At 37.0% G+C, this 13,060-nt stretch overlaps 2 protein-coding genes across 3 annotated transcripts; both read left to right on the top strand.

Annotated features, from left to right (window-relative positions):
* The first annotated feature begins 2,897 nt into the window (after positions 1–2,897).
* Positions 2,898–6,155, top strand: LOC122029980 (pentatricopeptide repeat-containing protein At2g26790, mitochondrial-like). 2 transcript variants are annotated; one of them, XM_042589123.1, is made up of 2 exons: positions 2,898–5,738; positions 5,852–6,155. In XM_042589123.1, the coding sequence occupies exon 1, from the start codon at positions 3,026–3,028 to the stop codon at positions 5,468–5,470; it is 2,445 nt and encodes an 814-aa protein (XP_042445057.1). In that variant the 5' UTR covers positions 2,898–3,025; the 3' UTR covers positions 5,471–5,738; positions 5,852–6,155. The 2 variants fall into 2 exon arrangements, with proteins under 2 accessions (XP_042445057.1, XP_042445058.1); XM_042589124.1 differs by having other exon boundaries at positions 3,207–3,346; positions 3,417–6,155.
* A 1,764-nt stretch (positions 6,156–7,919) lies between these two features.
* On the top strand, positions 7,920–12,680 carry LOC122030597 (rop guanine nucleotide exchange factor 1-like). The gene is made up of 6 exons (XM_042589805.1): positions 7,920–8,221; positions 8,329–8,445; positions 8,514–8,998; positions 11,201–11,548; positions 11,657–12,185; positions 12,497–12,680. The coding sequence occupies exons 1-5, from the start codon at positions 8,008–8,010 to the stop codon at positions 12,080–12,082; spliced, it is 1,590 nt and encodes a 529-aa protein (XP_042445739.1). The 5' UTR covers positions 7,920–8,007; the 3' UTR covers positions 12,083–12,185; positions 12,497–12,680.
* Positions 12,681–13,060: the final 380 nt, after the last annotated feature.

Genomic DNA, 13,060 nt, shown 5'->3' on the forward strand with positions numbered 1-13,060 from the left:
AAAATATAAATTATTTTTTTTCTCAAATATGCTATGGGAGATCATGTCCATGTTGGGCCTAATATCTTCCCATATCAAGCTCACGTTGGATCTATATGAGGAGATATCTTGCTTAATAGAAAGGAAAAAAAAAAAAAAGAAAAATAAAGAAATTTTTTAGCCAACATAGTTACATACTTGGTTGGATGAAGCTTAATGGGCGCTGCCCCAAAGCAAGCTGAGAATGTTGCCGGAGGCTCCTTGACAGATTAATGAAGCCATAGCACGACAATTGCAAGAGAAAGAGAATACTTGGCATTCTTCTTTACATTCAGATCAAATTCAGCACAACCGTGTACGTAAATATTCTAGTTGTCATATTTTGCTTGAGCTTAAAAATTTTCCCTGGTTGGAAAGAGGGATGCTATCAAGCCTTATGCTTTTTTGTTCGAATTCATCCGTTCAGTAAACTCCATGCCTATGCTTTTTGTCACCTGACGAAATTTGTTCTTAGGCAAGAACAATATTTTTAGGTGCTGACCTATATTGAGACCTTATATTTTTGTTGGATCGTGTAAATTTAAATTTAGTTACTTCTCCCAATTTATCCTTGAAAATTTTCTTCAAGAGCAAAACCTGTATCATATTTTGTAATTAACTTTTATCATCTGCATATCCATTTGTCTTCAGTAAAACGTAGAAAATTCATACTAATGAAATTCTTTATTAGCATTTCACATGACATGTCCTTCTTGTTCGGATTAAGCCAATTTGGTTATCATGTTCAAGAAAATAAATTGAATGCAAATATATTTAATGCAAGCTTAAGAGTGTAATTGAAATATCCAATTTGATCTGTTCCCTTTAAATTTAAGCTAGAATTTGGTGTGAAGAGTTATTGTCTTGTAATTTGAAGGTCACATGTTTGAATCTTATAAATAGTCTCTTACAAAAAGGGAGTTTTGTGTACCTAGCTACTTTTGTTTTTCTGTTTTTTTATAATAGTGCCGACTTAGTGGACTTAATAGAGGGTGCACATAATTATATAGATCAAATGTGGACTTTTTAACACTATGATATCAGAAAAGAGAAAAAAACTGATGCGATTGTTAAAAGAAAATACCAGTTAATTATTTGATAGAAGCTTTCCTAATGTGATGTGATATCAATGCTATTATCTCCCTTCTTTGGTTTTTCATGTTCAGCTTAGTTCTTAATCCTCTTTTAAGGTTCAAAAATATTAGCCAGTGAAGGTGTCAAGGAGCCTCAGGCAATATTCTCAGTTTGCTTTGGGCAGGCATTCATCATACTTCATCCTACCAGATATATAGTTATGTTGGCTAAAAAATATTCTCTATTTTTTCCCTTTCTAATGGGCCTGATATCTCTCCGTATCAGATCTAATATGGGTTTAATATAGAAAGATATTAGGTCCACATTGGGCCTAATATGGTGAGATATTAGGTCTAACGTGGGTTTGATCTCCCAGGTTTGAAAAAAATAAAAAAAATAAAAAAAAGGAGAATTTAACTTTTTCAAAATCTTTGAATCATAACTAGGAATATTCAAAATAGTAATAGAGAACATATTTGAACTCTTTACGATTTTAAAAATCCACAGAACCTAAAATGGTTGTAATATGAGGTCTCTAAGTCAATCAGTGGATTTCGACTGAAATCCATAGGACTTGTGGATTTCTAAGATTACAAGAAGTCCAAATATATTCTCCATTACTATTTTCGGCATTCCTAGTGATGGTTCAAAAGTTATGAAAAAAGTAAATTATCTTTTTCTTTTTCTTTTTTTCTCAAACCTGTTATGGGAGATTAGGCCCACGTTGGACGGTCGAAATCTACTGATCGATCTAAAGACTTCATATTACAACCATTTCATATCCTATGGATTTCTAAAATTGCAAGGAGTCCAAATATGTTCTCCATTGTTGTTTTCGACTTTCCTAGTGGTGAACCAAAGATTTTGAAAAAATAAAATCTCTCTCGTTTTTTTTCTGTTGTTGGGCCTGATATAGGGAAATATCAAATCTAATGTGAGTCTGATCTCACATAAGAGGCACAAGAACAAAATTATTTATTTATTTTTCAAAACCTTTGGACCATCCCTAGAAAGCGAAAAATAACAATGGAGAGTATATTTGATCAAAATCTACTGATCGACCTAGAAATCTCAGATTACAATTATTTTTTGTTCTGTAGATTTCTAAGACTTTTCTAAGGGTGGTCCAGAGTTTTTATAAATTTTTTTTTTCCTTTCCTTTCTTTCCTTTCTGTTGATATCTCTCCATATCAAGCATAACGTAAGCCTGATATGGAGAGATATCAAGCCTAACGTGAGTTTGATCTCTCATAACAAGTCTGAGAAAAAAAAAAAGAGAATTTATTTTTTTTGACCATCTTTAGGAAAGTCAAAAATAGTAATGAAGATCATATTTGGACTTCTTGTAATTTTAGAAATCTACAATATCTAAAATTGTTGCAATATGAAATTTCTAGGTCGATCAATGAGTTTCGATCGACCTAAAATTATAATCATTTTAGGTCTTGTGAATTTTTAAAATTATAAAGAGTCCAAATATATTCTTCATTGTTATTTTTAACTTTACTAGTGATGGTCCGGAGATTTTAAAAAATTTAATTTATATTAAATAGAATGAAATAGGTGAAAGAAAATCAGAAAAAGAATTGATTATTTTACATGAGCAGACATAGAGGGAGAGAGAGGTTGCATGGCATAGTTGTTAAGAGAGGTAAAATAGAAAGATAAATTAGATATATTAGGACATCTTTGATAATTACTTAAGTGTGACACTAATAAATTGTGGAATTTTTTAAATTTAGAATATAATATTTAGGTTATTGACTGTCCTCACGGATGTGCAATATATAATACGGTCCCCGAATTTGCCACGCGGGACACTGCGCAGCTAAAACCCATAGAACCCTAGCGTTCCTCTCCCTCCGGAATTCGATCCCCGAACTGCCACGCCGATGATTCCTCCGTCGCCAAGGCGGAATCTTTGATCCTCTTGATGCGCCATTTGCCCCGATTTGGATCATTCCTTAGGTGCCCTAACGTCCTGTCTCTCGCCCCTGCCTTCTGCTCCTCCTCCGCCGCCGCCGCCGCAGCCGCCACCGCCGCGGCTGTTGAAATTGATGGCTCGTTTCCTATTGTAGAGAACGACGCCCGTCCTGCTTGTAATTACTCTGACCGGGGCTCCTCCGGGTTGGCATCTCATCTCGTCTTGCGAAGGCTGCGATCTCTGGAGCGGAAACCTGACAGAGCTCTTGCTTACTTCAATCGTATCGAGGCTCTCGGATTTCACCACGACCGCTCGACCTACTCGGCTATTGTAAGAATCTTAGCGAATTCTTGCCGATACGAGCAGTTGGTGACTGTATTTGGGAAATTGATATCTTCAGGTAGGGACAATGCTGTCGAGGTGTTGGCGTTATTGGATGCCCTTGCGCCGACATTAAACGATTCGCCCTCGTTAAATTGTGCATTTGATTCGATGATAATATCCTACACCTCTTATGGGACAACTGTAGAAGCCGTGGATGTGTTCTTCCAGCTGATTTCACTAGGTTTTGCTTCATCCCCATGGTGCCGCTCGATATTGATCAAGTCTATTGCTGAAGATGGTAACTTGGTGTTGATGATGGAAGTTTACAACCGCTTGAGGGAGTTAGGGATTAGTTTGGATTCTAGTGTATTTTTGGTGGTGATCAAGGCTTTGTCTCAGGGAGGGAAGATTGATGAAACACTTCAAATACTCCGTGAAATGGAGGAATCTGGATTAAAGCCTTCTCCCCAAGTTTACTCGGCTATTATCAAGGGCTTGTGCACCTGTGGAAGATATGAAGCTGGTTATGCTATTCTTGAAGAAACCTCAAGAAATGGTGTAGATGTGGATGTTTTAAGCTATAACAGGGTGATTGGTTGCTTGTCTAAAGATAGACGATTACATGAAGCTGAAGATCTTTTGAAGAAGATGATAGGAAGAGGTGTGCACCCAGATGTGTACAGTTACAAATTTCTTATTCAGTATTACTGTGAAACAGGGAATCCAATAAGAGCTCTGAATTTTTGTGATGAAATGTATTCTAAGGGCCTCAGACCAGATGCCAGCATTGCAGGCTTCATCGTTCTTTGCTGCAGCAAGTTGGGTATGGATTCTGAAGCATTGGGGTTCTTCGAGAAGGTGAAGACCTCTGAGCTTTATGTGGATGCAGTTCTTTATGATATAGTTTTAATTGCTCAATGCAGACTGGGGAGAATGATGGATGCAGCAGAGACGTTCCAAGAAATGAAGAATAAGGGCTTCATTCCTGACAAGATCCACTATACAAATTTATTAAATGGCTATTGTCGCAAGGGAGAAATGTATAATGCCCAGAAGGTATTTGCTGACATGGTGAAGAGTGATGTTGAGCCTGATCTTTTAACTTACAATGCGCTTGCTGGTGGATTTTGTAGGAATGGATTTGTCAATGAGGCATTTAAACTTTTAGATTATATGTTGAATAGAGGCTTCGAACCTAATGCTCTCACCTATAGTGTGGCTATTGATGGTCTATGCAGAGCTGGGAAGCTGAAGGAGGCAGAAATGCTTTTTGAGATATTGGAACAAAAGAAAATTTCACAATGCACTATTATTTTTAGCGCAATGATTTGTGGGTATCTGGAATCTGGTTGCACAATAAAAGCTTTTGGGCTTTTTGTTAGACTTCAGAAGCAAGGCTCCATTGTTGATGATATTGCTCGCTCAAGGCTTATAAACCAACTGTGTCGGCAAGGGGACATTGAAAGAGCTTCCTCTGTCTTCAGGTTGATCCAAGAGAGGCAAATTGTGCCTAATGAGGTTTGTTATAATAATCTAATTGCAGCTTATTGTCAGGTGGGAGATATATGCAATGCTCGGCTTTTGTTTGATGATTATGTAAACCGAGGCTTTTCACCCGATGTTATTTTGTATACATCGATGATAAGTGGATACTGCAAGACCAACCGCTTTCAAGAGGCCCATGAGTTGTTCTGTCAAATGATAGAGAGTGATATTAAACCTGATGTTATCGCATATACAGCAATCTTGGATTGCCATTTGAAGGAAAATTTGCACAAAGCAAGGTTAGGCCACAATAAGGAGAAACAGAAAACCAGAGCCTGGGAAATATTTTATAAATTGGCGAATAGCATGAAGGCTATGGAAGTCCAGCCTGATACTGTCTGCTACACTGTGTTGATCAATTGGCATTGCAAGATGGATTATCTCGAAGATGCTCGTAAACTAATAGACGAGATGTTTGGAAATGGGCTTGCACTTGATGCTTTTGCATATAATGCTCTACTCTCTGGATATTGCAACCGAGGAGATATCGAAACAGCTAAAAACCTGGTAGAGGAAATGCAAAGTAGAAAAATCCAGCTTACCAAGCTTACCTTCTCAATCTTAGCTGAGAAGCTCAAGATCTAGCAGACTTAGTGTGCCAACGCGATTAGTTCTTTCCGAGTAAGCACTCTTGACTTGTCAATTATTAATTCAATGGCGGGAATGAAGACTTTCCCAACTCACATTGAATTGCTGTGGCAAAGATTTGCTAAGCACCATACATCACTCTGAAATTTTGTGTGCAATGGAATCGATACTGGATTTTGGACTCCTGGTTGTGTTATTTCTGCCCTAATTCCATCATTTTCAACCAAAGCAATTTCCAGACCGTCACAGCACATGCATCATCAGGGTATGTGTCGGCTCACTTTGTTAACACTACATTATTTGAAATTCCTCAAACTGCAATTGCCTTTCTTTGTTTATGAAGATTTTATCGACATAAATGTGTAAAAATCATTCTAGTTTTCCGGTTGAAGAGTTGAAGAATTGGCAACTGCAGTGCAGCTTCTTGTCAAGATGGAATTAGGAACCTTCAATTATATAGAGAGCAAACCATTGACACCTTGAGAAATTGGGTTAAATTTGCTTGAAGGTTATTTATACTGTGAATTTAAAAGATGGATGTACTTTGAGAAACAATAATTAATTTAAGTACTTTGCCTGACTCGACTCGGCCCTTAAGGGTTGGATCGCGCCGCGCCAGATCTGGCTTGGTCTTCTTTTATGTTAGACTGAAACACTTAGATGAAGTCATATTACCACCCAATACTAATGCCAATATTATAAGATTTATATTGTTCGAGTCCCAAATATAATGAATATTTTGGAGGTTTGTTTCTGAGTATCTATAACTTATTAAGGTGTTTTCAGATTTAAAAGATGGTCTACTTCCAAGATTAATTTGAACACTTAAATTATTATTATTATTAAGAATTTTGGGATTTTTTACATTTATTTATGTTCTTTTATTTTAAATTAAACTATAGCGTGTAGATTCTCATGAGTCATGATGGGATAAATATAATTATTTTAAATAATTTTAGCTAAATGAACTTGATAATTTGATATTAATTTAGATGATTGATATTATCAAAATTTTAATGACGTTAAAAAAAATATAAAGGGGGTGACATGTTTGTTTTCTTTTAAATGAATATCGAGGGTTTTAGGTTGATTATTATATAAAAAAAAGACTCATTTCTAAGAAATGATATAATTATCCCCGCTATAAATATCAATTTATTATTATTATTATTATATTTTTTCCTATTGTTTTTTTTTTCTAAATCAATGTGGTGTAGTAATTATAAATCTGTAGTTGTTCTTATAGTTTAGTAACTATCATAATTTAACTATTATATTATAATTAAGTTGTTACATAATTATAATAGTTATATTTTCATAGTAAAAAAATTAAGTTTAAAATTATTTATTTTTTTTTAAATAAAATTAAATGATATTTAATTTCATCTCATAATTAAAGTTTCAATTTAATATATTATGTGTCATATAATCATAATTCAACTTCAATTTAGTATATTATGTGTCATATAATCATAATTCAACCCGAATGAAAAGATATGACCTTTCGAGGTGTCCTTTTAATTTTATACAGATTTTTACTAAAAGAAGTGATTACTTATTTATCCATAGGAACATTATAATTTCAAAATTATTAAAAAGAGCATCAAAAGTAGTATTATTTCTTTCCTATTCCTCACGCCAATCTCCTAAATTTCCTCTTCCTTTCATCTTTTTCAATACATCCCCTCTCTCTAAAATTAAAAAGGGTCTGATATTTTTTCATATCATGCTCACTCTAGATTTGATATGGAAACATCATACCCACGCTGGGATGAGCCTCATATGGAAAATATTATGCACAATGTGGATTTAATATGGTCTAATATTAGGCCTAATGTGGATCCGATATTTTTCCATAACAAGTCCACCAAGGGATGTATTGAAAAATAACATTTGGAGAGAGGATTTAGAAGGTTGATGGAAGGGTTAAAAAAGGAATAATACTTTTTCAATTTGGAGAAAGGATTTAGAAGGTTGATGGGAGGGTTATAAAAGGAATAATACTATTTTTAGTATTTTTTTTGATAGTTTTAAAAGTAGAATGTTCTTTTTTATAAATAAAAAAATACCCGCTCCTTTTGATAAAATATAATTTTCTATATGAATAATTTTTCAGAAATATTAAATGTTTAATAGTGTTCATTTGATACCAATTCAATATTAAATTCAGAAATTTTTTAATACGAATTGATGAAATTCATTAGGAACGCTGTGACCAATACTAATAATTAATAGTCATTTATAATTTATTTCCTCCGCGACGGATTGATGGAGGCGCTAATCGAGCAAATGATTTTTTTACCACTATTCCAATAAAATTAAAATAATGATATAATAAAAGAAATTTTATGCCGGAAGGCAGGGGGCAGGCCCCACACACACTCGACACTCAACGACTCGTCTCGCTTGCCATTTTCCGTTTCATCGTCCACGTCGCTCTCTCTCTCTCTTCCTCTCTCACCCCTTTTAAGGCCTTTGCGTGCAACCTTTGCGTTGCGCCACAGAGAGCGCTTCCCTCCGGCGATCGTTGACCGATGGAGACCGTCCCCTCCGACGATGACGACGAGGAGTTCACCTCCGATCTCCACAGTGACCGCTGCGGCACGTTCAGCCCCAGTGACGACGTCAGCGAGTCCGACTCCTCCACCTGCTACCTCCCCTCCGCCTCGTCTCCCCTCGCCCCCTCCCTTCCCCCGCATTTCCTCTTCTGGGATCGCAAGCTGGAGAAGAGGCCGTCTGATTTCTCCGGTTTGTACTTTCTACTCTGCTCTTCGCCCCCTTCTCCGTTAAAACGTGCTTGTCTTCGAGATCTGGAACTGAGAGAAATTGTGCCCTCCCGGTCATTTCTTCTTCAGAAGTGGAGCTGATGAAGGAACGATTTGCCAAGCTTCTTCTCGGCGAAGACATCTTCGGCGGAGGCAAAGGAGTCTGCACCGCTCTTGCTATCTCAAATGCCATCACCAATCTTTCTGGTGAGATCCAATCTCCCTCCATTTGGCTTGCGTCGTTCGCATTTCTTTTACTAAATTTGAGTGCTCAGCCACCGTGTTTGGGGAGCTCTGGAGATTGGAACCTCTGGCGCCGAAGAAGAAGGCAATGTGGCTGCGGGAGATGGATTGGCTGTTGTCTGTGAGTGATTCCATTGTGGAGCTTGTCCCTGCCGTGCAAGAGCTCCCTGGTGGGGGCACCTTTGAGGTGATGGTCTCGCGTCCTCGGCCTGACCTCCACATGAACCTCCCTGCGCTCAAGAAGCTTGACGCCATGCTGATTGGGATGCTGGATGACTTCACGGACACTGAATTCTGGTATGTGGATGGGGGGATTTCAGTTGCTGATGCGGATCAGGATAAATGGTGGCTACCTTGCCCCAATGTCCCACAAGAAGGCCTGTCTGAGGATGCAAGGAAGAAGTTGCAGCAATGCAGGGACTGTGTCAGTCAGATACTTAAGGCAGCCATGGCCATTAATAGCGGGGTGCTTGAGGAGATGGAAATCCCTGATGTCTTTATTGAGACCTTTCCTAAGGTATAAATTATGACGACTTACTTTATTGTTTGATCTATCTATCTATCTATCTATCCTACATTGAATTCAAAGCGATATTGGATCACCACCTAAGGTTTGTAATTTTTGGACGTGGCTAGCAGTATATTTCTCGTGGCTTCAAGGCTCAACAATGATCATGATCTCCCAAGACTTATTCATTATAGTTATAAGATTCCTTGAAGTGTGGCTGTAGAAATAAGATGTTTGTTCATAAATACCAATAAGTTGAACGTGATTGTTGCCTTCAACAACTAAGTTCATATAAAACTTTTTTAGTTCACGCATTCGGTTAATCTTTACTTTTTCTGCTTCATCTGTTGTCCGCAGCTTTTGAGATAAAACAATAATTAGATCCTACAACAACCTTTTCTATGCTACGGATCATCTTTGAGGTAAGTTCACTTATAGGGCATTAGTTAAAAAAGACTACTGATATGAAAATGAGTTCTATTAAATGTTATTGATCAACTTGTGTGTATAGAGTGGTTGCAGATCTAATTGCAATGCAGTACCATGGGTTTCACAAGTCGACCTGTATCTGCATGACAATTACTTCACATGGAAGTTGTGGGATCTGAATGGATGTCATTTAATTACCTAATCATGTCTAAGGAAAAATGAGGTGTAGGATTTGAGAGAATAGAAAAGTATAATCCTGTGTTTGTGATTTTTGAGAACGGGGTGAGTTATTTTCCTCAAGATTGAAAAGTGTAAAAGGCAGTTGCTCATATAGCAATGACATCTACAATGTGAATCAATGGAAGTAGCATTAATAGGTTACCCATTCTATGAAATGTGAATAATGAAATAGTTTGATTCTGATTAGGCAAATGTGGTGTGATAAGGAGAGTAGGCAAATAAGAATATGAGGTGTTGAATAATAGTAGCACCTTACCCCTCATAAAATACTCAAACAGGATGCTTGAAATTAACTCTGAATAAGGAGTCTTGGAGCAATGGTGCTCTCTTTTAACAGGTCTGTATTTGGATTAAAGACAGTGTTTATGTCATAGCCTTTGCCTCTGTATGACAAAAAAAAATTAAAGTGGAAGATATGTTTCACATGAAAAGTTTTATCCATAATGTGAAATAAGACTACTTTCTCCTAACTTGCAAAAAGAAATCACTGTAGAGAGCAATAAATTTCAATCTCTGAAATAATATATCAAACATGTAATATTGAGTATGAAACAGATATCACAATAGAGTCAGGTTATTAGAGTCGAGTGAACTAGAACCACCATAACTGTTATAATACCTAGCTGGAAACAGATAAAGAGAGGCTTGGTTTGGAAGCTGTAACATTTGTTTGCTGGATAGCATACGAAGTTAAGTTGTTCTAGCAGAATCTGAATGACATTACACAAATGGTTAATTGTTTGGTTTTCCTTTCCTTTTTGCACTTTGCATATACTCTGAAATTAAATTTCTCCATGCCTATAAGACACCTAACTTTCAGTGATGGTTAAGTTGTCCGGTAGGGCTGAACCAAGTAGGAGCATTGAGCCACTTAGTTAAGAGTTATGGGTACAAAAGTTATATTTGGTGGCTAACATATACTTATTCCTTAAAACTTGATGGATGGAAGAGTGATGAATGTGATAACTGGAAATTAAACAAGAGACCTATAAATTTCAACATGGTTTTAAAGTATCTGCCTACAGTAGTGGAATATCTTTTTCTGTCTATTAAAGGTTATAGGTTAAGTCAGCATGATGCTTACTTGCTTGGGTCCAAACACAAATTCCACAAAGTTTATGTTAAAGAACAATGTGATATCATCTAAATTCTAATGCATGGTCCATCTGGTTTAATGATAATATGAAGTGGAAAAAGTGATTCTTAGAGTTACTACATATCAATTTGTCTGCTGTCATACTTCTGGCCATTATATAGTGTAAATATTGGCCTGCCACCAAGCAGTGGTTTAGGTGGTGGATGTTCATATCGGCTGACATAATATAGACATTTGTGATTGATTTTACTTCACCATGTTATCCTTTGCTTATATCTGGAGTATGGGCATTAATCCGTATGGTACATGCTATCTTTTAAATTTTTTGAGGGTATGGTAATATCGGCATTGTATTCCAGTCTTAAAACAGCTATGCGCTATTGCTATTCATGTGCATTGTAATCATAAAATGTTAAACCTCTTTAAATGTTGTGCTCTTCCTGCAGAATGGAAAATCATGCTTGGGTGAGATAATATACCACCATATAACAGCTGAACAATTTTCACCTGATAGCCTTCTGGATTGTTTGGACCTTTCATCGGAACATCATACTTTAGAAATTGCAAATAAGATTGAGGCAGCAACTCATTTATGGAGGATGAGAGGTCATAGTAGGCATTCGGAAGTGAAGGCAAAGAAATCTTGGCGGGGGAAGGTGAAAGATCTTGTTACCGACACTGAAAGATGTCAATTTCTGGCAGAGCGAGCAGAGTGTCTTCTGCAAAGCTTGAGGCTCCGGTGTCCTGGACTTCCTCAGACAGATCTTGATATGAACAAAATTCAGTACAACAAGGTATTTATCTATGATTCAACTGCAGTTAGTGAATGAATACAAGGCCTCTTTAACTATTCCTAGTTATTCGGTTAAGATCCTATCCTAAGGTTGAAGTCTCGTTTGCAGGATGTAGGGTACTCTATCCTTGAGAGTTACTCCAGAGTCATGGAGAGCTTGGCATTTAACATCATGGCAAGAATTGATGATTTGATCTTTGTGGATGATGCGCCCAAAAAATGTTCGACTGCCGAAGCAGTTTCTATATTTAACCGGGGAGGATCAGGACTGCCAGTTCAAAAAAAGATCTTGCCTAGTCCCTTCTCAATTCAAAATACACCTCGCTCCTCACCTTTTGCAGCACCTACATATTGTTCAACCTCAGTAAGTGGAAGCCCTGGAAGGCTGCAAGCTTCACTGAGCAAGAGAAATATATTACATCAACCAGAGGCCAAGTCGGGGAAGATCAACTCCGGTCATCTGGAAAAGGTTTGGTCATTCACTGGCAACGTGAGTGCCAGAAAAGATGCAGAGGATGCCCCCGAAAGGGACTGACTCAACACAACGTTTACAAATGCAAAGCATAGAGAATGCAACATGACTCTTACTCGTCTGGTTGATGCTTTGCTCTGTACAGATGCACACTTTCAGATATCAGGTTTGTTTTTTCTAGAATTAGCTGCAAGATTGAATCTTTCTTTGTGTTTTGATCTATTGTTAGTGCAGTTTTATGGTTATTTCAAAGAAAATTATATCGTTACGAGCTTTTGGTACAACTTATTGCTGACCTTAGTCAACTCCTTTTTGGGCCTAGTCTATAGCTCAATGCCATATGTTAGAAACCTATGTAATTACTTGTTTGTCTAAGCTTCATATAGCTTTGTGCCCTACCACCATATCTAAATCTTTTCTTTTGAATATTGAAGAATTTGAGTTACCTTAAGCTGAGTAGAGATTGCATTTCTGCAGGCATGATGCCGGGGATTGTCTGAGACTAGTAAGAATGATGGCTCTTTAATTGGAAGCAATTGACGATTTCAAATTTTGTAGTTTTGTTTAAGACATAGTAGTTTTATTTAATGCTTAGTTTATCCTAACGGTGCACAATTGGGTTTCTGTAAATTTCTTTTAAGAAACTATGAACTGTTTCTTCTTTTGCGACTTGTACTGCAGAGTAAAGGCAAAAGTAAGGTTGTTGAATTGTGTTTGTTGGAGTGCAATTCCGGTAGCCGGAACTGATTGTAGGGAAGAAGGTTGTCGTTGATGGGAGAGGAGAGATTTCCTGCAGTAAATTCTCTTGAATTCAAATTGAGTTTTCAGGATCTAAGTTCATTCTAAACTCAATGTTTCCATGCAATCTGTATGGGTTAATAATCCTATGTTATGGCTAAGTTGAAGGGTCATATCGACACTCAAACAGTTTACAATATTGACATTCAATCATGAGTTGAAAGAACATTCCAATGGTAGATGCACTCGTCTGGGAGGAAAGACAGAAGCTACTTACAAGGTCACGCCATCAGTAATACTTTC

This window comes from Zingiber officinale, chromosome 10B (genome assembly GCF_018446385.1).
Source record: "Zingiber officinale cultivar Zhangliang chromosome 10B, Zo_v1.1, whole genome shotgun sequence".
NCBI classification, from domain to species: Eukaryota; Viridiplantae; Streptophyta; class Magnoliopsida; order Zingiberales; family Zingiberaceae; genus Zingiber; species Zingiber officinale.